Source organism: Hyperolius riggenbachi, chromosome 5 (genome assembly GCF_040937935.1).
Source record: "Hyperolius riggenbachi isolate aHypRig1 chromosome 5, aHypRig1.pri, whole genome shotgun sequence".
Classification (NCBI taxonomy): domain Eukaryota; kingdom Metazoa; phylum Chordata; class Amphibia; order Anura; family Hyperoliidae; genus Hyperolius; species Hyperolius riggenbachi.
In genome coordinates, this window is record NC_090650.1 from 176,847,932 (window position 1) to 176,872,507 (window position 24,576).

The following is a 24,576-nucleotide window of genomic DNA, read 5'->3' on the forward strand; positions in this document are numbered from 1 at the left end:
AGAATATCTTCCTTCTTTGCTTCAGATTTTTGGATGCTTCATATGCATATCCAACTCTATATTTGAGTATATAAGTACTTTTTTATTCTCTTATTGCGATAGAAAACTATGGTCTATACTTCCACCATAGAAAGTATATTTCAAGATAACAATCAAGATAATCATCAACTGTTGGGTGCCAACTGTCAAAAACCTGAGCGGTTTTTGCCTTTTTCATGATTGTTAACTCAGTAAAGGACCAGCCCTTAAAGCGATGCTATCATATAAATCCGGCATAGCGGGGTCTGAACCCTCTATAACAGTAATTATAGATTGACGGTGTACCTTGAAATGAACCAGAGTACTCGGTATATGATTTTATATAAAAAAATGTATTTGTTTATCATACAGCATATATAAAAAATATGAACAGTTCCATGTAGTGTTTCCTTCTAACAGTATTCCATCTTATCAAGGCTTTTATAGCCAAGCGTTCATCAATCTTCCAAGTACATTCAAAAAAGAATATAACAGTTGTGTTATGTAGAATAAGATCAAAAGTAGTTTCATCTGTATCAATAGCTGTGTATATAATAGCTGTGTAAAACTTGTAGTAATATTCTCAAAGAAATAGCATAAAAAATAGCTTCTAAAAAACTTCTTACTAACATCTTAACAGGACTTATTGCTGAAAAATTAATAAAGTGAATCACCAGAATATTAAGCATATTACCCCTTCTCTGTCATCTCTTCAGCATCTAGAACCACTTGTGGGAAGGTAGCTTCTGCCTCATGTGTCTTCAAAGGAGATTGTTGGGCTTCTGCAAACTATGAGCTTTCAGCTCCTACTTTTATAGGTATAGGATGCAATATGGCTGCCTAATCTGGAATTTCCCTGAATCCCAGCTTCTGATTGGCTAAAGCTTCCGTGCGTCAATGCTTTGTCATGTTTTCAATACCTAAATCATAATATTATTGTTTATAAATTCCTTAATTACCTTACCTTGTGAGAACGAACGTCATTTGGAGTGTTTGACATTTAATTAATGAGGGTGATATCGTAATGAATTGGGTACACACGCAGGTAGATATCTTGACTACATCATGACCTCCTGATAAGAGAAATGTCATGAGACACTGGGTCTCCAGAATTAAAAACATCTCCCATATCTATGTCCCATGCTGTGTCTGCGTATTATGACATCTGTGTCTTAATTGGTCCGAGGTATGCCCATTTCTTTCTGAAATGCTGTCGGCCATCTTGACCCACCAAAATACATAGGCCTGTAACCAACAGTATTCAGACTTACAGTAAATTAATACTTATTTAAACACTATACTATCCTTAAAGAGTAATCAAATATTGTGTATACTCATCAGCTATCTAAATCATTTCATTCTATCTTTTTTTTAAGAAGAAATCATTAATTTTATAAACTTAAAATCTTATAAAAAGATTACAAAAAACCGCCAGATGGCAGTGTAATATTATGTATTAAGCTTATGATTAAAAATGCTTTATCTATCTGATATTTTATAAAAGTCACAATGAACTACCATACTCATAACATGATGTTTGCTATCGTCACTAATTTCAAAATCAGATATTGTTCCCAAAACAAAGAAAGACATGGCAACCTTGGTCTGTCTAGAACTGTTATCTTAGTCTCCATAAAAGTAAAAACAATTTCCCTTAGCCTAGTTTCAAATATATTCTGAAGATTTTGCTATTTGAACTTGTTTAAGGAATAACTCTAGCTAGCATGTAACTGACACTAATTCGTGAAATGCATACATATCAGGCTTATTTGAATGATCATAGTTAAATAAAAATAATATAGAAGACAGGGTTTCAGTGTGGTTATAACAGAAATCTGACAGATAAGCAACAGTAAAATTCAATAAACTGTGTTTTTTTTATGGGCACAACTGTTCCCAGCTGGCAGCCGGGCACTGAAAGTACTGTTTTTTTTTCAACAATAAGCAACAGTAAAATTAAAAAAACTGTGTTTTTTATGGGCACAACTGTTCCCAGCTGGCACTGAAAGTACTGTTTTTTTTTTCAACAGTAAGCAACAGTAAAATTCAATAAACTGTGTTTTTTATGGGCACAACTGTTTCCAGCTGGCACTAAAAGTACTGTTTTTTCTCCACAATAAGCAACAGTAAAATTCAATAAACTGTGTTTTTTTTATGGGCACAACTGTTCCCAGCTGGCACTGCAAGTACTGTTTTTTTTAAACAATAAGCAACAGTAAGATTCAATAAACAGTTTTTTTTATTGGCACAACTGTTCCCAGCTGGCAGCCTGGCACTGAAAGTACTGTTCTTTTTTAAACAATAAGCAACAGTAAAATTCAAAAAACTGTGTTTTTTATGGGCACAACTGTTCCCAGCTGGCACTGAAAGTACTGTTTTTTTTTCAACAATGAGCAACAGTAAAGTTCAATAAACTGTGTTTTTGTATGGGCACAACTGTTCCCAGCTGGCAGCCTGGCACTGAAAGTACTGTTTTTTTAAACAATAAGCAACAGTAAAATTCAAAAAACTGTGTTTTTTTATGGGCATAACTGTTCCCAGCTGGAACTGAAAGTATTTTTTTAACTAAAAGCAAGAGTAACATTCAATAAAGTGTGTTTTTTTATGGGCACAACTGTTCCCAGCTGGCACTGAAAGTATTTTTTTTCAACTAAAAGCAAGAGTAAAATTTAATAAAGTGTGTTTTTTTTATGGGCACAACTGTTCCCAGCTGGCAGCCGGGCACGGAAAGTACTGTTTTTTTTTTCAACAATAAGCAACAGTAAAATTCAAAAAACTTTGTTTTTTTATGGGCACAACTGTTTCCAGCTGGCACTAAAAGTACTGTTTTGTCCCACAATAAGCAACAGTAAAATTCAATAAACTGTGTTTTTTATGGGCACAACTGTTCCCAGCTGGCACTGAAAGTACTGTTGTTTTTCAACAGTAAGCAACAGTAAAATTCAATAAACTGTGTTTTTTTATGGGCACAACTGTTCCCAGCTGGCACTGAAAGTACTGTTTTTTTCCACAATAAGCAACAGTAAAATGCAATAAACTGTGTTTTTTTTATGGGAACAAATGTTCCCAGCTGGCACTGAAGGTACTCTTTTTTTAAACAATAAGCAACAGTAAGATTCAATAAACTGTTTTTTTATGGGCACAACTGTTCCCAGCTGGCAGTCTGGCACTGAAAGTACTGTTCTTTTTTAAACAATAAGCAACAGTAAAATTCAAAAAACTGTGTTTTTTATGGGCACAACTGTTCCCAGCTGGCACTGAAAGTACTGTTTTTTTTTTCAACAATATGCAACAGTAAAATTCAATAAACTGTGTTTTTGTATGGGCACAACTGTTCCCAGCTGGCAGCCTGGCACTGAAAGTACTGCTTTTTTTTCAACAATAAGCAACAGTAAAATTCAATAAAGTGTGTTTTTTATGGGCACAACTGTTCCCAGCTGGCACTAAAAGTATTTTTTTTTCAACTAAAAGCAAGAGTAAAATTCAATAAACTGTGTTTTTTTATGGGCACAACTGTTCCCAGCTGGCAGCCTGGCACTGAAAGTACTGTTTTTTTTTCAACAATAAGCAACAGTAAAATTCAATAAACTGTGTTTTTTATGGGCACAACTGTTCCCAGCTGGCACTGAAAGTATTTTTTTTTCAACTAAAAGCAAGAGTAAAAATCAATAAAGTGTGTTTTTTTATGGGCACAACTGTTCCCAGCTGGCAGCCTGGTACTGAAACTACTGTTTTTTTTTTCAACAATAAGCATCCGTAAAATTCAATAAACTGTTTTTTATGGGCACAACTGTTCCCAGCTGGCACTGAAACTGGGATCAAATATGATGGGCACGGTGGCTGCTGGCAGTGCCTTCTGGCAGTGGTGAGGCAGGTGCACTGTGGCTGGCCTGGCAACAAAAACAATGGGCACATTGCCTGCTGGCAGTGGTGTGGCAGGTGCACTGTGGCTGGCAACAAAAAAAGATGGGCACTGTGGCTGCTGGCAGTGCCTGCTGGCAGTGGTGAGGCAGGTGCACTGTGGCTGGCCTGGCAACAAACAATGGGCACAGTGGCTGCTGGCAGTGCCTGCTGGCAGGGGGCTGGCAGTGGGTGAGGCTGGGGCTCTGTGGCTGCTGCTGGCAGTGGTGAGGCTGGGGCACTGTGGCTGCTGCTGGCAGGGGTGGTGAGGCTGGGGCACTGTGACTGGCCTGGCTGGCAGTGCTGGCACCTGTCTCTGTCTCCTACCTACCCCAAGCTAGTGCTGGCACCTAACCGCTAGCTCTGTCTCCTACCTACCCCAAGCTAAACCCCCATGTGAATGGCGGAGCCAGTGCGTGTTCGGGTATTTTTATACCCAAACCACGTGACCCGCTCGGCCAATCACAGCTATGGTCACAGCCAGCTAGGCTGTGTGACCATAGCTGTTGAAAAAGCATTGTCGCTGCTTATTGGATGCCTGAAAGGCGCCAATAAGCGAGGGGAGGAGACCGAACAGCACGGCCGAGCACCATGCGGTGCTCGGCTGTGCTCGAACCGAACCCGAACACCCCACTGTTTGGGGAATAACGAACAGTGCCGAGCACTGTTCGATCAACATTATTCATCACCTCTATTGGCTGGAGCAAAGTACAGCCCTTTTGATTTTATACTAAACAAATTATCTTTATAGTTGATTTGAGCCCAAAACAAGAAACAAAGTAGAAGCAAGAACAAGCTATAAGCAAGTTGGATTATATAGGTGTACTGAAAACCAGAGGTTATGGATGCAGATCTGACTTTCAAGGGCATACATTAATCTGCAAATTTTACTCACTATCCTGAAGTGAAAAAAAAAACATTCCATATGTTTCCATGGCAGCACGATAGGGTTAAGTCCCACCCACTTCACCCCATAGGACCCAATATGCATAAATTAAATCTCTGCAGCTTCCCCCCTAGTCTTTTTGTCCTCGCAATCACCTACTCCAGGACCTGTGCACTGGAAAAGATAAGAAGATTTGGATATGTTTCCTGCTTCCTACATTCCAACAGGTTCAGCCTCTCCTGTTGAAGCTCCCTGCTAATAACTAAATGGCGCTAGCTGAGAGAGTTGCCATTCTGGTCATGGTAATCTGTGGAGTAATGTCCTACCTTTTATGAATTGCAGGCACCTCCGCGGCCCTCCTTGTGCTCCATGTCGGCCGGGCGTGCGCTTTACCTTGCGTTCCAGCAGGGAACGCACTTCCGGTGATGTCATCGGCACCGCCTTTGTGCAGCTCCTATTGGCCAACAGCATTGCTATGCCTTGCTGTTTGGCTTGACGTCGGTGGAGGGCGGTCTGGAAGTTCTTTTGTCCTTCCTCTCGTGCGCTGATAGGCTACAGCAGCAAGGCGGGGGGATTTAGGCAGTTTGCTGTGCGTCCTGCTTTCTGGCAAACTTCAGAAGCAGAGACAGAAAACACTGCAGATGGATTAGCATGCCTTATGGTTGGCTGCTAGGATGGTGTATGAGAGGTATGATTTTTTTGTAGATTTAGTGCTATATTTTAATTGTGTTATTTACAGCAGGTGCTGTATACTATGGAGCCAGAACTGCCAGTAACTGTGGAAGACCAAATTAAAACTATTAGGTAGGAAGCAGGTGGTAAGGTTTGATTTTTCCTGGGTAAAAGAGTGTATACTACTTTAGCTCTCTGTGTTTAGCGTGACAGATGAGCAGGATATGGAGCAACCAGAGACCTATAGAGGGTCGTCTGGAAAGCCCTCATCCAGAAGGTTGTCATCTTCTAAGAGAACATCTCAATCAAGCTCCAGAAGACGATCATCATCTAGGGAGCGTTATATGAGTAGGTCGCCTAGGAGGCGTCGCTCTCACTCTAGACATTTGTCCAGGAAGAAATGCTGGGCATGTGGTAGAGATGTAATGCCGGGGAAGCTGGTCTGCAGTAATGCTTTAATGCTATAGTCAAGGAATCTGAACAGCCCATGGATATCTCACGTATGATTAAGCAGGCTGTACAAGAATCCATGAATCAATATATATCATTGTTGCCGGTACAGCAGACGGCACAGGAACCAGATCAGGAGCCGCAGGCTGGTCCTTCGAGCGCTATGGATGTTGATCCAGACCAACCAGCTGTAGGCTACGATTTTGGATTGGTACAGCCGTATGTAAATGGGATGAGAGAGGCATTGGAATGGCAGGAGGAAGAATTGCCAGGAATATCCTCACAGACGCAAAAGGAATATTATGCACACCTTAATAAAACTATTAAGACTTTTCCTTTTATTGATAAGATTAATGATGTAATCTTAGATGAATGGAAAAAAGTGGACAATAAACCGTCTCTACTTCATAGGCTGAACAAGTTATACCCGCTAGACAAAAAGAAAATAGTTGTCCTAGAGGAACCTCCACGTGTTGATGCCTCAGTAATGGTTCTGGCTAGACATGTTACCTTACCACGTGAGAAAGCGGTATCATTTGCAGATCCTCTACTCTAGACAGAAAAATGGACTCCGAATTAAAGAAGTCATATACTGCCTCAGGAGGCGCATGCAAACCTGCGGTAGCACCAGTGGCGCAGCTACAAACCTCTGGGCCCCGATGCAGAATCTGGATGTGCCTCCCCTTCACCCCCCCGGCCAACCAACCCCCCCCCCCTTACCAATTTACTAGCGGGACTATGGGATCCCTGACAATTAAACACAAGCCTCCAACATATACAAGAGCTCAATAATTCATATTAATTATAGTAGATAACATTTATTAACAGAAGGAACAATATATTACAAACCTGTAAGTTAGATTTGCCATGTCAGGATTCTGTCCCGCCTTAGCAACTTACTATATATATATATATATATACACACATATATATACACACACACACACACACACACACACACACACACACACACACACACAGGAATAGCCTGTTTTCTTGCTTCTAAGTTAACATAAAATTGGCTGGCCTGGACTGTACCGACTGAAGGCTAAATGGCCTGGACTGTAGGGATGTAAATATCTGAACTCATGAAGAGATGGCTGTACAGAGGCAAAGATGGCTGGATTTGACTCTACTAAGGCAGAAATGTCTGAGATCATTGTAATGAGGTAGAGATGGCTTGACTTGACTGTACTAAGGCAAAGATGGCTAAGCTGGACTGTACTGAGGTTGACATGGCTGTACTGAGGCAGAGATAGCAGAGATGGCTTGACGGCAAAGATGGTAAAGCTGGACTGTACTGAGGTTGACATGGCTGTACTGAGGCAGATATAGCTGAAATCACTGTACTGAGGCAGAGATGGCTTGACTTCGACTGTACTAAGGCAAAGATGGTTAAACTGGACTGTACTGAGGTTGAAATGGCTGTACTGAGGCAGAGATAGCTGAGATCACTGTACTGAGGCAGAGATGGCTTCACTTGACTGTACTAAGGCAAAGATGGTAAAGCTGGACTGTACTGAGGTTGACATGGCTGTACTGAGGCAGAGATAGCTGAGATCATTGTATTGAGGCAGAGATGGCTTGACTTTGACTGTACTAAGCAAAGATGGTAAAGCTGGACTGTACTGAGGTTGACATGGCTGTACTGAGGCAGAGATTGCCGAGATCACTGTACTGAGGCAGAGATGGCTTCACTTGACTGTACTAAGGCAAAGATGGTTAAGCTGGACTGTACTGAGGTTGACATGGCTGTACTGAGGCAGAGATAGCTGAGATCACTGTACTGAGGCAGAGATGGCTTCACTTGACTGTACTAAGGCAAAGATGGTAAAGTTGGACTGTACTGAGGTTGACATGGCTGTACTGAGGCAGAGATAGCTGAGATCACTGTACTGAGGCAGAGATGGCTTGACTTGACTGTACTAAGGCAAATATGGTAAAGCTGGACTGTACTGAGGTTGACATGGCTGTACTGAGGCAGAGTTAGCTGAGATCACTGTACTGAGGCAGAGATGGCTAGGCTGTATTGTACTGAGGCAGATATGGCTGTACTGAGGCTGAGATGTCTGGCCTGTACTATAATAATCAGATATGGCTGGACTATACAATGCTAAGGCAGAGGTGGCTGACATGATTATACTGATGCAAAGAAGGCTGTACTAAGGCACTGCTGGCTTGACTTGATTGTAGCGGGGCAGAGATTGCTGGGCTGGATTGTACTAAGGATGAAATGTCTGCACTGAGGCAAATATTGCTGAACATAAGCACAGATTTGTGGGCTGTACTGAAGCAGAGAAGACTGGACTAAACTGTACTAAGGCATAGATGGCTAGGCTGGACTTTACTAAGGCAAGGGTTGCCTGGGCTGAGCTGGACTGTACTCAGGTAGGGATGGCTAGGCTGAACTGTACTAATGCAGAGATGGCTAGGCTGGACTGGACTGAGGCAGGGATGGCTAGGCTGGACTGGACTGAGGCAGGTATGGCTAGGTTGGACTTTACTGAGGCAAACATTGCTGGACTGAACTAGGATGAGGCAGAGATGGTTAAACTAAGCCTAGGACAGCTGGGTTTTAGTGGGCTGGGGCTGAGAAAGGGCTAATAGGATCTCCCAGGACCCGTCCCACCCAGGCTGCCGCTTCTTTAAGCTCTTTCCCTCGGGCCAACGCTACAGGACCATCCGCCCAAGGACTAACAGGCGCAGAGACACCTTTTTTTCCCCAAGCAGCCCTCCTGCTGAACTCCTGCCTCTCATCGGCAGGCAAGCTGCACTCAGGTCAAATTAGCCCGACCGAGGCGCACTGAGCCCGGGCCAGTAATTTAACCCAGCTGTCACCCTGGTGGGTGCTCTGGGTAGAACTCTACTCTAAGGGCCGAATGAAGTTTCTTCTTATACCTTAAGCAGCACAATATCCAAACCCAGAGGACTTTCTGATCACGAGCGAACCGCATATTGCACTGTATGTTACTTGCCTGTCTTGCTTACCTTGCTTGTATCGTTGTTATTGTCTTATGCCTGTCTTGCTTGTATTATTGTTATTGTCTTATGCCGATCTCTGTCTTGCTCTGTTGCTACTGCCATGTGAACCACAACCAATTCCGGGTACGACCTTGGTCGCACTTGGCGAAATAAAGATTATGATTCTGATTCTGAGATAGCTGGCTTGTGCAGAATCGTGTAAGATTCAGAAAAGCAAATTGCCAAAGATTCTATATGCTCACAAACGTATATTGCAAATCCTTGCAACCACTGTTAGAACAGGTGGGAAATTAACTGTCCCCGCTCGGTTTTCCAGGTCTGTCATGATGGGAATACACGGTATGTTTGTACCATGTAATCGAGCCGCTGATGGCTCGATTGATAATATCCGACAGGTCCGATGACCTGCCAGATAGATTCCCCGCTCGATCCCCGCCGGTGGACAATAGCGGGGAATCGAGCAGCTGATAAGGAGCGACGTCGGGGACGAGCGGGAATATTGGCGGCTAATTGGCCGCCGGATCGACCTGTGTATGCCCAGCATAAGGGCCCCTTTCCACTGTATCCAAATACCCAGCGTTTCCCCGCATGTGAGCAGGTCGGACGTCGGAGAATGGCTGAATATTCAGACACCAGTGCGTCACTGCAAATTGCATGCCATTGCGATTCTGAACAGCATGCTGTAGTCTTATGCAGCATGCATCTGAATCCCTATAGCTGTGCAAGGCATGGCTATATCAATTCAGCTTTGCAGCAGCATGGTTCCAGTTTCAATTCGCAAACATATATGCAGCATCCAGAGGAAAAAGAGCCATAAGTAGCAAGATGGCAGTATGAAGGAATTACAGTAGAATCCCTTTATAGCAATAGAGAGAAGAAGAGGCAAGGCTGGCACTGCGCTTCAGGATTTATTTATATCAAAAACAATAAAAATAGGGACAGACTCTCACAGTCAATAAGATCAGGCGAAGCTATTCGCGGCTAAGTGGGCGCCAGGTCTGTAACCCAGCGCAGGCGACCATTTCGTGCCTCTGGCAATTGTTCAGTGCAATGAAAGTATAGTAAACTCAAAGGGAATGGGCAAAGTGGCTTACTATTATCAGAAATTGCCATACTCAAACACAAAGTATACTATGGTACTGTATATTCATTCAATCAATAATTGGGACTCATTTTTTCTTTGTCTGTGCTCCCTTGGTGAAGCATTGAAGTGTCTGAACTAGATAAAATGCACAGTGCTCAGCATGCAGGGATTTGCATGCAATAATCATGCAACAGCTTGAGGAGGAAGTTTAGGTCTCACCAGGTAATGCATGTTTGCAGCATGGGTAGTGTGCTCCTCTGTCCATATTACTGTGCAGCATGGATGATACTGTAGCATTGCAGCCACGCACAAACAAGTCACAGGTGACAGGCAGTTCACTCAGTAATCAGGCCGCAGCTTCCACAGAAAGCACAGATCTCACTGGCTGATGCTTCTGAGGTTATCCACGCAGGCCCAGAGTAGTGTGCAGATAGTGAGCAGGTTACAAGTGGCTGCCAGCCTGCCTACTCACCAACCATGGCTCATGCGTCTCTGACTGATGTATGACAAATGCGCCTGCCCACTTTTCACTAGAGCTGGATACAGAATACTGAAGAGGCTAGAAAACAGGTTTACTATAACAAAAGCTCTATTACATCAGGGTTCTCTATACCAGGCATTAGTCCCTTATTCTTATGGGCAGCACGGTGGCGCAGTGGTCAGCGCTCTCGACTTGCAGCACTGGGTCCCCAATTCAAATTATCCCTGTGTCTGTGTGGGTTTCCTCCGGATACTCCGGTTTCCTCCCACATCCCAAAAACAAAAAGATAAGTTAATTTACTTGCCTCAAAAAATTGCCTCTAGACTATGATACATACACTACATGATACATACACAGACATATGACTATGGTAGGGATTAGATTGGGAGTACGGCACTATGTAATATGTCGGCGCTCTATAAATACTTAAATAAAATAAATGCTTATTATGGCACTTGGCTAGGACCCGGACACATAGGCCTTAATTCACTAAGCTTTATCAAAAACTTTATCGAACGTTTGATAATTTACCTCATGAATAAAATCTAATTTTGAATTCGCTAAGGTGTTATAGATGTATCAAATGTTTTATTGATAAAATGTTCAGTACATTTATAACATCTTAGTGAATTCAAAAATTAGATTTTACTCGTGAGGTAAATTATCAAACGTTCCGATAAAGTGTTTGATAAAGCTTAGTGAATTGAGGCCATAGTATACAATACCCAAATGTTTACTATATCTGAGTTTACTATAACGGTTGTTCCCCCACGGACCCAGAGCCAGCTGGCAGACCTACCAAGTCTGACAACCTCCTTCCTAGTGGTCTCTGCTGTCTCTGCTGAGTATTCACAGTGGAGTAAATTCACCTGTCTGGCCTGCGCACTCCTCCGTCCCCCTATGTGCTTCTGACTTCATTCCGCAGGTGCCTCTTCTCTCTGACACATAACATGCTGCGGGGGTCACAGAGAAGAGGCGCCCACAAGTATGAAGGTGAAGGTACACAGGCTGATGGAGGAGGGTGCTGGACAGACGGGTAGGTTTGCTCCACTGCAAATATGCTGCAGGGGCCCCAGGGGACCACTATTCACTGGGAAGATGGGTGTCAGACCTGAGGGATTCACAAGCCGGCTACAGATCCCTGGAGAGACTACTAACTGGGGGAAGTCCGGAACAAACCTGGAGAGATCTGGGGAGTCCGCTATCTGGCTCTATCTCCCTGTTGGAACTTGGAATCCACAATACTGGGCTGCCCACAGCAGAAGGGTGTTAACTTACACATGCCGCTGCCTTAGCCGATGCAGTCCACTCGCGTTACATGTCATTCCTGTGCTTCCTCCTTCATCCCGTAAACGGAGCGCAAGTGGAGGGCATCGTCTAATTTAAATTTTGATTACGAGTAGCTAGTAGAAGTGGGGGTTACAAAGGATCAAACCACACACACACACACACAAAAACAGTGAACAGCGGTTCTACTCCCTGGAGCCCCTGCAGCAGGAGCATAGGACCCACGGTCCTGGCCGTGTGCTGGAGGAACACATGTTTTCCAGGCGACTGCGGCGAGTACTCACACCGCGGCATGCCAGAGTACCATTGGGCCACATCCACTTCGCTGTTCTCTGCAGCACAACAGGACTCTGGCGTGCCGCTGCTGCATCCATGCAAGTACCTGCTACAGTCATGTGGAGCACACATGGGTCCCTCCAACACACATTCAAGACAGGTTATGGCCCGTGCCCTATGCCCCTGCTTCAGGGCCGCACTATCGACTGTTTTTGTGTATGTGTGGTGGGAATGACAATGAGTGAAGCAGGTAAAAGAAAAAAAACTACTCACCGACAGACCACTGTCCACCAGACAGTCCACGGATCTGGAGGTGACAGGCGAGCGATTGTGAAGCCAAAGAAATCAGGCAAAAGGCAGTGCTAGCACACTGCTTGTAGTCTATATATCCTCCTCCTCAACCTCCACTGTCTGTCTACAAGTTGTAGTCTTTATATTTCCTAATCCTCCTCTCCTAGACCTCCCCACACTGACTGTCTATGGCTGGCAGCAGTCCAATTGCAGGCGACAAACACGACTTTCCCACACTGACTCTGGCTGAACCTGCAGCTCACTCGAGGGATATGGGAGGAGCCAGGCCAGCCAGAGATCAGTGAAGGGCCAACTGGAGTGTGGAGGGGGCGGGACTCAGGAGTGACTCGTGACGTGAGTGACAGCCCTGCATAGAGGAGATGATGATGAGTCATCAGAGCCAGCTAGCCCAGACAGCGTGACTTGTGTGTGTGTGTGACTGTGACGTATAGCAGTCAAACACACTGAAGCTGCCGCTGCTGAGTCTGCAGAGAGTGAGCGAGGAGGGAGATTTTGGGAAGAAGTCTGGAGACCAGCAGGCAGGGAGACAGTGAGTGAATGTGTCTGACTGCGCGCACTGTGTGCGGGGGGCCGGGCCCCCCCCCCTCAAGGCTGCAGGAGGCGGGCCCAGTCGCATGTGCGACCCCTACGACCTTGGGCCCTATGCCAGTGGGTAGCACTGACAGCTGTAGCAGAAGCACTGAAGGGTTGGACCCATAATACTGAAGAAGCTTTGAGATCCGATACAGACAAGGAAGCAATAATAGCGGCAATGGATGATTTCAAACTTACGGCAGAGTTCATCAGAGAAGCAGCAGTAGATATACTGCGCTGTTCTTCAAGGGCAATGCTCCATTCTGTCATATCCAAAAGGGCCTTGTGGCTGAAGGGCTGGTCAGCTGACCCTGTATCTAAACAGGACTGGTGCAAAGTCCCTTTTGATGGTAAGAATTTGTGCGGTCAAGAGATGGACACAGCAATTAAGCACGTAACTGGAGGAAAGACGGGGATCATCCCTCAGGATCGTCGAAATAAGTGCCTGAATACCAATCAGACTACTTACCAGCAAAATAGGTATAGATCGACCACAAGCTACAGGCCAAGTGGAGGATTCCGAAGAAACTGGCAGAGCTCTTAGTCTAACTTACAGCGACTTAATAAGCAGAAGAAAACCAACTAAGGGTCAAGCCAGCAAAAGTCTTTTTGATGTTTAGTCCGTCCAGACATTGCCGGTAGGTGGAAGGCTTCAGGCCTTTGCGGGTGTTTGGATGGGCAACATCAAGGACCCCTGGGTGGTTCAGACGGTTACAAAGGGGCATTGATGGAAGTTTTCCAGAAGACCCCCAGATATCTTCAATTCAACAAGACTTCCTTCCTCTCAAGACAAAAGAGAGATTCATATAAATTAAGTTCAAGAACTTAACTTTTAGTGAAGAAGGTGGTGGTGGAGGTACCGCGCCAGGAGAGGGGTTGAGGAGTATACTCGCCCTTATTATCTACATCCAGTAATGGATTTAAGAAGATTGAATTCATACATAAAGCTAAAGAAATACAAAATGGAGACTTTACAAACAATTACAAAGGTGGTGATGGTGAACGAATGGGCTCTGTCAGTCGACTTGGAAGACGCCTACCTGCATATCATGACACATTGAAATATCAGAAGTTCCTGAGGTTTGCAGTGGGCGGCCTACATCTATAATTCCATTGTCTGCCCTTCGGGATATGTACCGCCCCAAGAACATTTTCAAAAGTACTTCTGTCACTGGTGGAGATGTTAAGGATAGAGGGACTCAGACTGTTCCATTATCTGGACAATCTTCTCTTGTTCGATCAGGATGCTCAAAGGATTCTAAAACACAGACAACACCTTTTGCAAGAGTTGCAAAGATTCGGATAGAGAGTGAACAAGCAGAAAAGTCAGCTTACACCGACTCAAGAGATTGTGTTTCTAGGAGCACTTCTACACATGCGTTTGAACACGATAAGTATTCCAGTAGAGAAACAAGAGAAGATCGTCCAGAAGATAATGAATGTCATTTGTATGTCATCAGCAACAGCGAGGCAGTCTTTTGGGCACTTTGACTGCAACTATACCGATGGTGAGATGGGCCCAAAGCCATTGTAGGGAGTGGCAGCGGGGGTTCCTCACCCAGTGGTATATGAAACAGTTGTCTCAACAAATTGTAATAACATCAGTCATGAGGAGCAGTCTTCAGTGGTGGCTGAACAAGGAGACTTTACAAACCCCTCTACAGATAGTTATACAATACAATAACATTTCTATCGTGCTTTTCTCCCATAGGACTCAAAGCGCTTAGGCTCTCTCAGATTCAGTAATTGGTAGTAGGATGAAGTATTCACACAACAAAAGTTATATTTCTGCAAATGCCAAACAGAACAGGTGGGTTTTCAGTCTGGATTTAAACATGTCCAGAGATGGAGCTGTCCTGATCTGTTGAGGTAAGGAGTTCCAAAACGTAGGGGCAGCATGACAGAAGGCTCTGGGACCAAAAGTTTTCAAGTGGACTCTGGGTATGACTAGATTATTAGAACCTGTGGATCTGAGAATGCGGGGATTGCTACGCAGCTGCAACATATCTTTCATGTATCCAGGGCCCAGATTATTCAGGTATTCAATTGTCAGTAGGCCGATCTTGAATAGTACCCTCCATTCTATAGGTAGCCAGTGAAGGGAGTGCAGGACTGGCGTTATGTGGCAGTGACAGGGTTGGTTGGTTAGCAGTCTGGCAGCAGTATTCTGTATCAGCTGTAGGTGGTACAAGACCTTTTTTGGAAGGCCAGTGTAGAGAGTTCCGCCCTCTTCGATCATAGTTACTACCAATGCCAGCCATTCAGGTTGGGGAGGCCATCTTCTCGAACACTCGATTCAGGGTGTTTGGGAAGGAAGTATAAAGGAAACCCCGGCGAATGTTCTGGAGATAAGAGCAGACTATCTAGTATTAAAACCCTATCTAGTATTAAAACGGATCAGTTCATTTCGGCGCGTGGCTCTGAGAGCCGAGCGCCGAAGCTGGGCGCCGTCATAGCAGCAATGCTGTAATGCGCACCCCGCGTAGCAGTAATTCAGGGCTCTGGCGGCTGCCAGACCCTGAATTAGATCTCCCTCCCAGTTGCGACAACTTGGAGTTTAGCGACAGTGGGGAAAGCCGTCATTCGGCTCTCCCCACGGTGAACTGAGCGGCGCCATCATAATATGTACCCAGTATTAAACAGATTCAGAAAAGAGTTGAAAGGGACTCACATGCTTCTGCGCATGGACAATCCCACAGCAGTCGCCTACGTGAAGAGGCAGGGAGGCACGAGGTCCAGTACATTGATGGCGGAGGTGGCTCAATATTCCATCTTGCCGAGAAGCACTTCCTCAGTACATCAGCGACATACAGTACATCCCGGGTGTAGCGAATACAACTGAAGCCTATCTAAGTCGCACAATGATAGACAACAACGAGTGGTCACTACACACGGAGGTATTTCAGATGATCTGCGATCAAATGGGAGTGCCGGAGATAGATCTTATGGCGACATCCAGGAACAACAAGTGCAGTCAATTCATCTCCAGGTGGCAATCCAACCAAGCAACTGCAACAGATGCACTGATAGCGGAGTGGAGATTCAGGACGGCTTATGTATTCCATCCTGTTCCTTTGATCTATCGGTTGCTACTAAAACTCATCAGGGAACCAGTGACGTTAATAGCAGTGATACCCTTTTGGCCAAGGAGGCCGTGGTTTCCATTACTTTGGCATCTGAAGACGCAACCACCGTTAATGCTACCGACCTACCCAGATCTGCTTCGTCAAGGCCAAGTTGTTCATTCCAATCCAGCCAAATTAAATCTGGCGGCATGGACATTGAGAGGAGGAAGTTGGAGTCCCTAGGCTTTTCAAGTACAGTTATTAACACAATATTAAAGGCCAGAAAACCCTCAACCAATAATACATATAATAATATCTGGAATAAGTTCATAGCTTTCGCGGAGGAGATTCAGGTTAATCCACTTAAACCGCAAGTGAGAGAGGTGCTTCAGTTTTTACAGACTGGTCTTGAAAAAGGTCTGGGATATCACTCTCTTAAAGTCCAGGTTTTGGCCCTGACAGCATTAACGGATGAGAGATGGGCATTAAACCCTTTAGTAGTTCAGTTTCTCTTTGCCACCCACAAAGACTGTTTTCCCTAAGTGGAACTTGCCATTGGTGCTGGACGTCCTGTCAAGACCTCCGTTTACTCCAGTGGAGGACTGTATGTTGTTCCAACGTTCTTATAAGTGTAAGGGATTGTGGAGATGCCGCCGCATCAGAGAGTGGCATGGCGGCTATCTCCGCGTCTCAGCCGGCGGTTTCCACCGCGCGGATACATGATGGAATTATGCCTGGGATTGTGGGGAATGAGATACGTGTTCCCTGAACAGGGTTAGGCCCCTAGCGCACTAAAACATAACTTTTATTAGTTCTATTAAAATCAGGTATATCAAAGGTACAGCATTTATAAAACATAAACAGCTGCGTTGGTGTTTGACACTAATGTGTCACATATGTATCATATCACTGGGATGGATCACTTTCAGGTAGATAAAGATTGTACATCTATGTGCATGTGTCATGGAGAGGAAAAGGCTCTCCTCTCCAGCACCTATGCACAGCTAGTACATGCACAAATAGAACCTGCTGATCACACCCTCTTGCACCAAACACAGGTATAATGGACAGTAGGGGATCACACCATGCAAACAGTGTACAAAATTACAAATAACTCGACATGTTTCGGCTAAACGCCTTCGTCCGGAGTGAATACATATATACAGTGCTGTGCATCAAACATATACAGTGCCCCTGCCCCACATAACTGTCAGCATATATAGCCCCTATCAGAGCTGAATGCCGCCCTTAACTCACAGTCTTATATACTGAGCATTTCCTCTCTCCCCTGGGCGTCGCCCAGCAGGGTGTGTCCTACCTGTCCATCATGTAGTATATCTCATTCATTATCCAGGGTTCTCCTATCTCCCCATAGTTCCTCCATATCCCCCCTATTATCTGTGCATATGGCTGCATGTTAAAGCAATCTGATCAGCGCATTTGTCACCTATAAATCATGATCAGGCGTGCATAACTGTTAGACATTCGCCCCGATTTTTTCCTCGGGAGTCCCTCTTTTTGCTCTGTCTCATGCACCTTCATCTGCGCATATGGCTGCATGCTAAAGCGGCCTCAGCGGCCCATTTGTCCCCTATAAATCATGATCAGGCGTGCATAACTGTTAGATATTTGCCACGATTTTTACCTCGGGAGTCCCTCTTTTTGCTCTGTCTCATGCAACCTTATCTGCGCATATGGCTGTGTGCTACAGCGGCCTGATCGGTGCATTTGTCACCTATAAATCGTGATCAGGCATGCATAACTGTTAGGTATTCGCCCCAATTCTTTCCTCGGGAGTCCCTCTTTTTGCTCTGTCTCATGCGGCCTTATCTGCGCATATGGCTGTATGCTAAAGCGGCCTGATCGGTGCATTTGTCACTTATAGATCATGATCAGGCATGCATAACTGTAGGTATTCGCCCCGATTTTTGCTTTGGGAGTCCCTCTTTTTGCTCTGTCTCATGCGACCTTATCTGCGCATATGGTTGTGTGCTACAGCGGCCTCAGCGGCGCATTTGTCACCTATAAATCGTGATCAGGCATGCATAACTGTTAGGTATTCGCCCCAATTCTTTCCTCGGGAGTCCCTCTTTTTGCTCTGTCTCATGCGGCCTTATCTGCGCATATGGCTGTATGCTAAAGCGGCCTGATCGGTGCATTTGTCACTTATAGATCATGATCAGGCATGCATAACTGTAGGTATTCGCCCCGATTTTTGCTTTGGGAGTCCCTCTTTTTGCTCTGTCTCATGCGACCTTATCTGCGCATATGGTTGTGTGCTACAGCGGCCTCAGCGGCGCATTTGTCACCTATAAATCGTGATCAGGCATGCATACCTGTAGGTATTCGCCCCGAGTTTTACCTCGGGAGTCCCACTTTTTGCTCTGTCTCATGCGACCTCATCTGCGCATATGGCTGTATGCTAAAGCCACTTGGCCGGTGCATTTGTTACCTATAACTCACGGTTAGGCATGCATATTGGTTCATCCCGATTTTAACCTCGGGAGTCCCTCTTTTTGCTCTGTCTCATGCGGCCTTATCTGCGCATATGGCTGTATGCTAAAGCGGCCTAATCGGTGCATTTGTCACTTATAAATCATGATCAGGCATGCATAACGGTTAGATATTCGCCCCGATTTTTACTTCGGGAGTCCCTCTTATTGCTCTGTCTCATGCGACCTTATCTGCGCATCTGGTTGTGTGCTGCAGCGGCCTGATCGGAGCATTTGTCACCTATAAATCGTGATCAGGCATGCATAACTGTAGGTATTCACCCCGAGTTTTACCTCGGGAGTCCCACTTTTTGCTCTGTATCATGCGACCTCATCTGCGCATATGGCTGTATGCTAAAGCCGCTTGGCCGGCGCATTTGTTACCTATAACTCACGGTTAGGCATGCATATTTGTTCATCCCGATTTTAACCTCGGGAGTCCCTCTTTTTATATAAGCTAGGTAGTGCCTCTCATTATATAAGTGGTACGCAATACCACCCAGGCGTCTGTATATCTATATATCCGACAGCTTTATGGTATATTCATTAGAGACACACTCGACAGGGGGCACCTTTTCAGGCCAACTGCAGGGAAGGAGGGGGGGAGGAGGAGGGAGAGGGAGAAGGGGGGGATAGAGGATAATGCTCATGGTTTACAAGTACTGTGCTCTAGGCCCCTGCATTAGGGCCAAAATCAGACCAAAAAGCTATATATACATATAAAATATCATTTTTAGAAGAGTCAGTCTCACACATATATCCTTGTAGATTCACACTATACAGATCGCATCTAGTCCAAAAAGGGTGCATACGCAAACCCCTCATTTAGCCCATTCGGAGCCATACAATTCAACCGGAAAATCCACTTTGCTTCAATCTGCTTGAGGATTTTGTCATGGTTCCCCCCTCTACTGTTCCTAATGACTTTCTGAATGCCAAAAAATTTTTTTGTGGGGAATGAGGAGGAGGCCGCCGCAGTGCCGAGTGGCATGGCGGCTGTCTCCGTGTCTCAGCCAGCGGCTTTCGCCGCATGGTCACATGGTGGAACTTTGCTTGCTTCTTCAGTCGCACATAGACTGAGGTCTACGCGCGCGTGCACAGACAGGATCTTTATGCAAGCAGAAGGGGAGTCAGCTGATCAGCCGGTCAGCTGACTCCAGCACTGATCCTGATTGGCTGAGTGATGGGGGCGGTGCTTAGGAGTGCTCCCAGTATATATAGAACAGGCCTGTCAGTTGTTCCTCGTCTGTTGTTGCATATGCTACGTGTTAGCACTCAGACCCATAGTCTGATCCGAAAGTGTGCCTAGAACCAGCAGGAGCTGGGGATCCACACTTAGACAGATTCTGTTGATAGCTTAGAGTACTCATTGAATTGTATTATTTTTTATGACCCTCTGCTACCCTTGACTACTCTTCTGTCTTGTGATTCTGTGCCTTTGCATATCTGATCAAGTTGCCGACTTGGCTATCCCTCACTCTGATTCTGTCTTCCGCCTTTGTACCGTATCTGTCCGTGTGTTGCCAAACCTGCTTGTCTGACTCTTCTGCCCTCACCAGGGAGCTAGTCCTGGTGAGGGGTTCTCAGTTTAGTAATCACCTGCTCCTCAGGTTGATAGCTGCAGTATAGTCTGAATCACTTGCTCCTCAGGTTGATAGCTGCAGTATAGTCTGAATCACCTGCTCCTCAGGTTGATAGCTGCAGTATAGTCTGAATCACCTGCTCCTCAGGTTGATAGCTGCAGTATAGTCTGAATCACCTGCTCCTCAGGTTGATAGCTATCATTATATGCTGTCTGCGTCTCCTGCCCCTCAGGGGATCACCTGTTGCAGTACAGTCTGAATCACTCGCTCCTCGAGTGATCTCGCTACATTGTCTTACTGTGCATCACCCGCTCCTCGGGTGAACCTATCATTACTCCTTTGAGTCTCCAGCTGGCTGGAATACTGATACTGTGTTGATTAGAGATACCCCCTTCACCAGCTCCTCTGGACAGCAGGTATCTCCATCTATATTTACTGTTACACCAAACACCATCTTACATCTTTGTATCCTGTGTGTCTTGCTATACTTGTATTATTGGTGATTCTGCAGTTTACCACATAATCAGGCATAACATCTGTATTATTGGTGATACTGCAGATCACCAATAATCAGAAAATCTGTTCTGGCTGACACCGATCGTTACAATAAGATAGTATTTTTAGTAGCAATATCATCGGCTAGGCGAGTCTCAGAGCTACAAGCATTAGGATTGCAGGAGCCATTGCTAACTTTTTTTCCAGACAGAGTAGTTCTGAGACCGATACAGCATTTAATTCCCAAGGTATCATCAGTATACCATTTCAATCAGGACTGGACTTTGCCTACACTCTGGGAGAAGAACTCAAAGATCCTTTATCCATTAGATGTGAGGATTGTTTAAAGGATTACATCTCTAGGACACTACAGTGTTCTCCCCGGGCTATGTTAGCTGGGTACTCCACCCGGCTAGTTTTGGTGAGCACCCGGCTGACATCAGCTCACCTGCTCCTCTGCTGTAAGCAGAATAGCACTGGCCCTACATTCTGTCATCTTGCCCCATCCGGCTACTTTTTCATGTAACCCGGCTGGGAAAAAATTCTGGGGAGAACACTGCACTATCTATTAGAAAGTGAGAGAGATTGTTCGTAGTTCCCTCAGGGTACAAAAGGGGACAATCTGCATCATCAAGGACAATCACAAACTGGCTGGTAAAAACTATCCAAGACGCTTATCGACAGAGTGACTTACCTCCTCCAGAGCAGGTTTCCTCTCATTCAACTAGAGGCATGGCAGCTTCTTGGGCTGCTTTCACAAAGCTTTCCCCAGAGAAAATTTGCCAAGCAGCAAATTGGGCTACTTTGAACACTTTCATGAGACATTACAGGGTAGATCCCGCTGCAAATTCTTTGCTTCAGTTTGGAAGTAATTTATTGAGAGTAAATACTTTGAGTGTATAATAAATGTTTAAAGTGCACCTCATTCCTACCTTGTGTTTTTGTGACTAGTTATCTCCCTATCGTGCTGCCATGGAAACATATGGAATAAGGAAAATTGGATACTTACCTGCTAGTAATTTTTCTTTCCAAATGTGTCCATGGCAACAAGAGGCTCCCTCCCTAGATTCAGTGATTCCGAGTAACAAGACTAGGGTGGGAAGCTGCAGGGATTTAATTTATGCATATTGGGGTGAAGTGGGAGGGACTTAATCCTATCGTGCTGCTATGGACACATCTGGAAAGGAAAATTACCGGCAGATAAGTATCTAATGTTCCTTAATCTTTCTTGCTCATCTGGAGTTAGCATTTCCAAGTGCCTACTGATTTAAAAAGGCAAAATTGTTTCAGTATTCCAATTTAAAAAAAGATACTCATATAAAATATATACATTCATTAGACAGTTTAATTGTTTTAAAATTGTTGATTAACATCACATATGGTCAATATACAGAGATAGAGAGCGTGAGTGAGTGAGTGAGTGAGTGAGTGAGTGAGTGAGTGAGTGAGAGTGTGTGTGTGTGTGTTTATCTATCTATCTATCTATCTATCTATCTATCTATCTATCTATCTATCTATATGCATAGTTTACAGAAGCTATTAAAATATAAAGAAAATAATATTGCTTGAATGTCTATCTATCTATATGCATAGTTTACAGAAGCTATTAAAATATAAAGAAAATAATATTGCTTGAATGTTTAAAAGACAGTAAATTCACTTTACCTGCCAAGCTTCCAGGCCTTTGCAGTGAAGCTGTGGCATACAGTTCCTGTGTATGCTTGTTGTACTGATCCGAAGAGTGAACTAAACGCTTTGTAGGTGACAGAGTAGCATATGTTCCAATGGTTGAACTTAACTGATGTAGAGGCGAAGAGGTTATATTAGACTGAATTGTTGGTGGGGAAGTCACACGTACAGATGATGGAGATAAACCAGCAGACGACACAACTATGTTAATAGGTGAACTGGTGCTGTAGGATTTGGCAAGACGACTAGGAGATTGCTTAGGTGAAGAAACCCTTTGTGTAGAACTGTAGCCAGTACTCTCAGAGCCTACCCTTTGGAGTTTTGTAGGAGAGCCCACTTGCTGCATTGACAATGGAGAGCTTACTCTCTGTGCCGGCAATGTTGAACTTGAATAAAAAATAGTTGAAGAATGCTGAGAATCAGGCAAATGGAAAGCACTCCCTTGACTTGGCACAAATTCTCTTGACTGAGAGGTAACATGTGTTTGGAAATTTTCAGAAGATGTCAAGTGACCCAATTTGTTGTTTTTACCCTGTAGGGGAAAAAAAGAATATTGAAGTGATTTGAAAACACACAAGATAAAATTCCTACCAGAAGTAAATTATTAATTATTATATTAATATATTAAGAAATAGGGATGAAGGGATGAGGAAGCCAGACCTAATGTAACGCTGGTGGGTCATATTTTCTCACCAGCCAGCACAACAAGGCTGAGAGCTGAATTATGGAAGAGGCTACACAGGCTGCCCAGAGCAACTGCAGCTTGGGCTTCTGATAACACGCGATGACAGCCCAGTGCGATGTTGCGCTGCTCTTGCAATAGCAAACATTCAGACAGATACAAGACAGACTGGAATGAGGTAGCCAATAGCAACCACAGCAATGGCTACCTGCAAGGACAGGACTAGGAGGAGGACAGAGGCTGGCAGAATGAATGCTTGCTGATCTAGTTACTTGCCTCAGTGACAGGAAGCATTCACAAAGACAGGAGTGAGGTAACCAATAGCAACCACAGCAATGGCTACCTCGCAAGGACAGCACAGAATCGTCAGGTAATAGCAGAGTCAAAGGCAGGCAAATGTAATACATAGACAAATATACAATAGATATGATTTCCTAGCGTATTACAAATTACAGCTATCAATTAAACTAGAAACGACTGACTAACATATGTATATATCGGCGGTGAACCGATATATAACATAAGCAAGGAAAACTGGCTAGGATCAGGAGCAATACCGCGAACAAGGCTGATCAACTGGAAGGGCTTGTTCAAACTAACAGTGTTTTGGGAATTTTTTTATGCGCTAGCGATTTAGAAAATCGCCCTAAACGCACTAGTGCAATGATTCCCTATGATTTAGAAAATTGCCCTAAAAGCACTTGGGCAATGATTCCCTTTGAGAGTGTTCACATCGGTTTGATTACGATCCGCTCACCAAAGCGCTGCCTGTACCATTTTCAGGGCGATTTGCCTCAGTGGAAGGTATTGGGAAATCACAAAATGCTTGAAAAAGAGCTTTGTATAGCGATTTTCCCAGCACTTTAATGAATAAATACATTGTATTTATTCATTTCCGGGTGAAAGAGTTCACATCCTTACTGATGTCAGGAAGTGAAAAACCAGAATCGCTCTGCAAAAACGCTTAGAAAAACGCTTTATAAAAAATCACAGCGTGCAGGTGAATGCCGGGAGACGCTAAAAATATTAGGCAATAAATCACAAAAGGCTAGGCCAGCGATTGTGATTTATATTGTGAACAAGGCCGAATTGGTTTGTACATAAAGCAAATGTATGTCTGCACACTCTTAAAGGACTTACGATGCGAAGATCATAAAAAAAAGTTATTTACCTCATTGCAATTGCAGAATCGACGCCTCCTTTGTCAGTTTCTGGCACTGTGTTATCTAAAGCCATACTTCATTACAGTCCCTGGCCCTCCCCAGGGTCGTCTTATCTGACGGCGATTTTACCTAAGCTGGACTGGGCTGCACAGAGTCGTGTCAGCTGTGTTTATTTATTTATTGTATGTATAAAGCGCCAACATATTACAAAGCGCTGGACATTAGTTTAGGTTACAGACAATATTTAGGGGTGTTATACAGCAATATGACAATACAGGAATACAAGAAAATCCAGATCACGCAGCACAGTATGAGTACAAGGTAATGCTTAGTCAGTCACTGGATAGGAGCATGGAGATTAGGCAAGTTAGGGTCACTCAAATGCATAGCACGGGTGCACAGTAATGAAGGTGCATCAGGTAGGACACAAAAGGAGGAGGACCCTGCCCAGAGGCTTACAATCTAGAGGTAGGGACACGAAAGGTA

The 24,576-nt window shown here is 44.5% G+C and overlaps 1 protein-coding gene across 14 annotated transcripts in view; it reads right to left on the reverse strand.

Annotated features, from left to right (window-relative positions):
* CTNND2 (catenin delta 2) overlaps positions 1-24,576 on the reverse strand; it is a 2,713,436-nt gene that overhangs the window by 2,096,621 nt on the left and 592,239 nt on the right. For all 14 annotated transcript variants that reach the window (XR_011020838.1, XR_011020837.1, XM_068236432.1 and 11 more), the window contains one exon: positions 22,222-22,777. Coding sequence is in view for 12 of the 14 variants with exons in the window: in XM_068236432.1 (XP_068092533.1) it covers positions 22,222-22,777 (556 nt within the window). In the remaining 2 variants the exon portion in view is untranslated. The remainder of the gene's footprint in view (positions 1-22,221; positions 22,778-24,576) is intronic.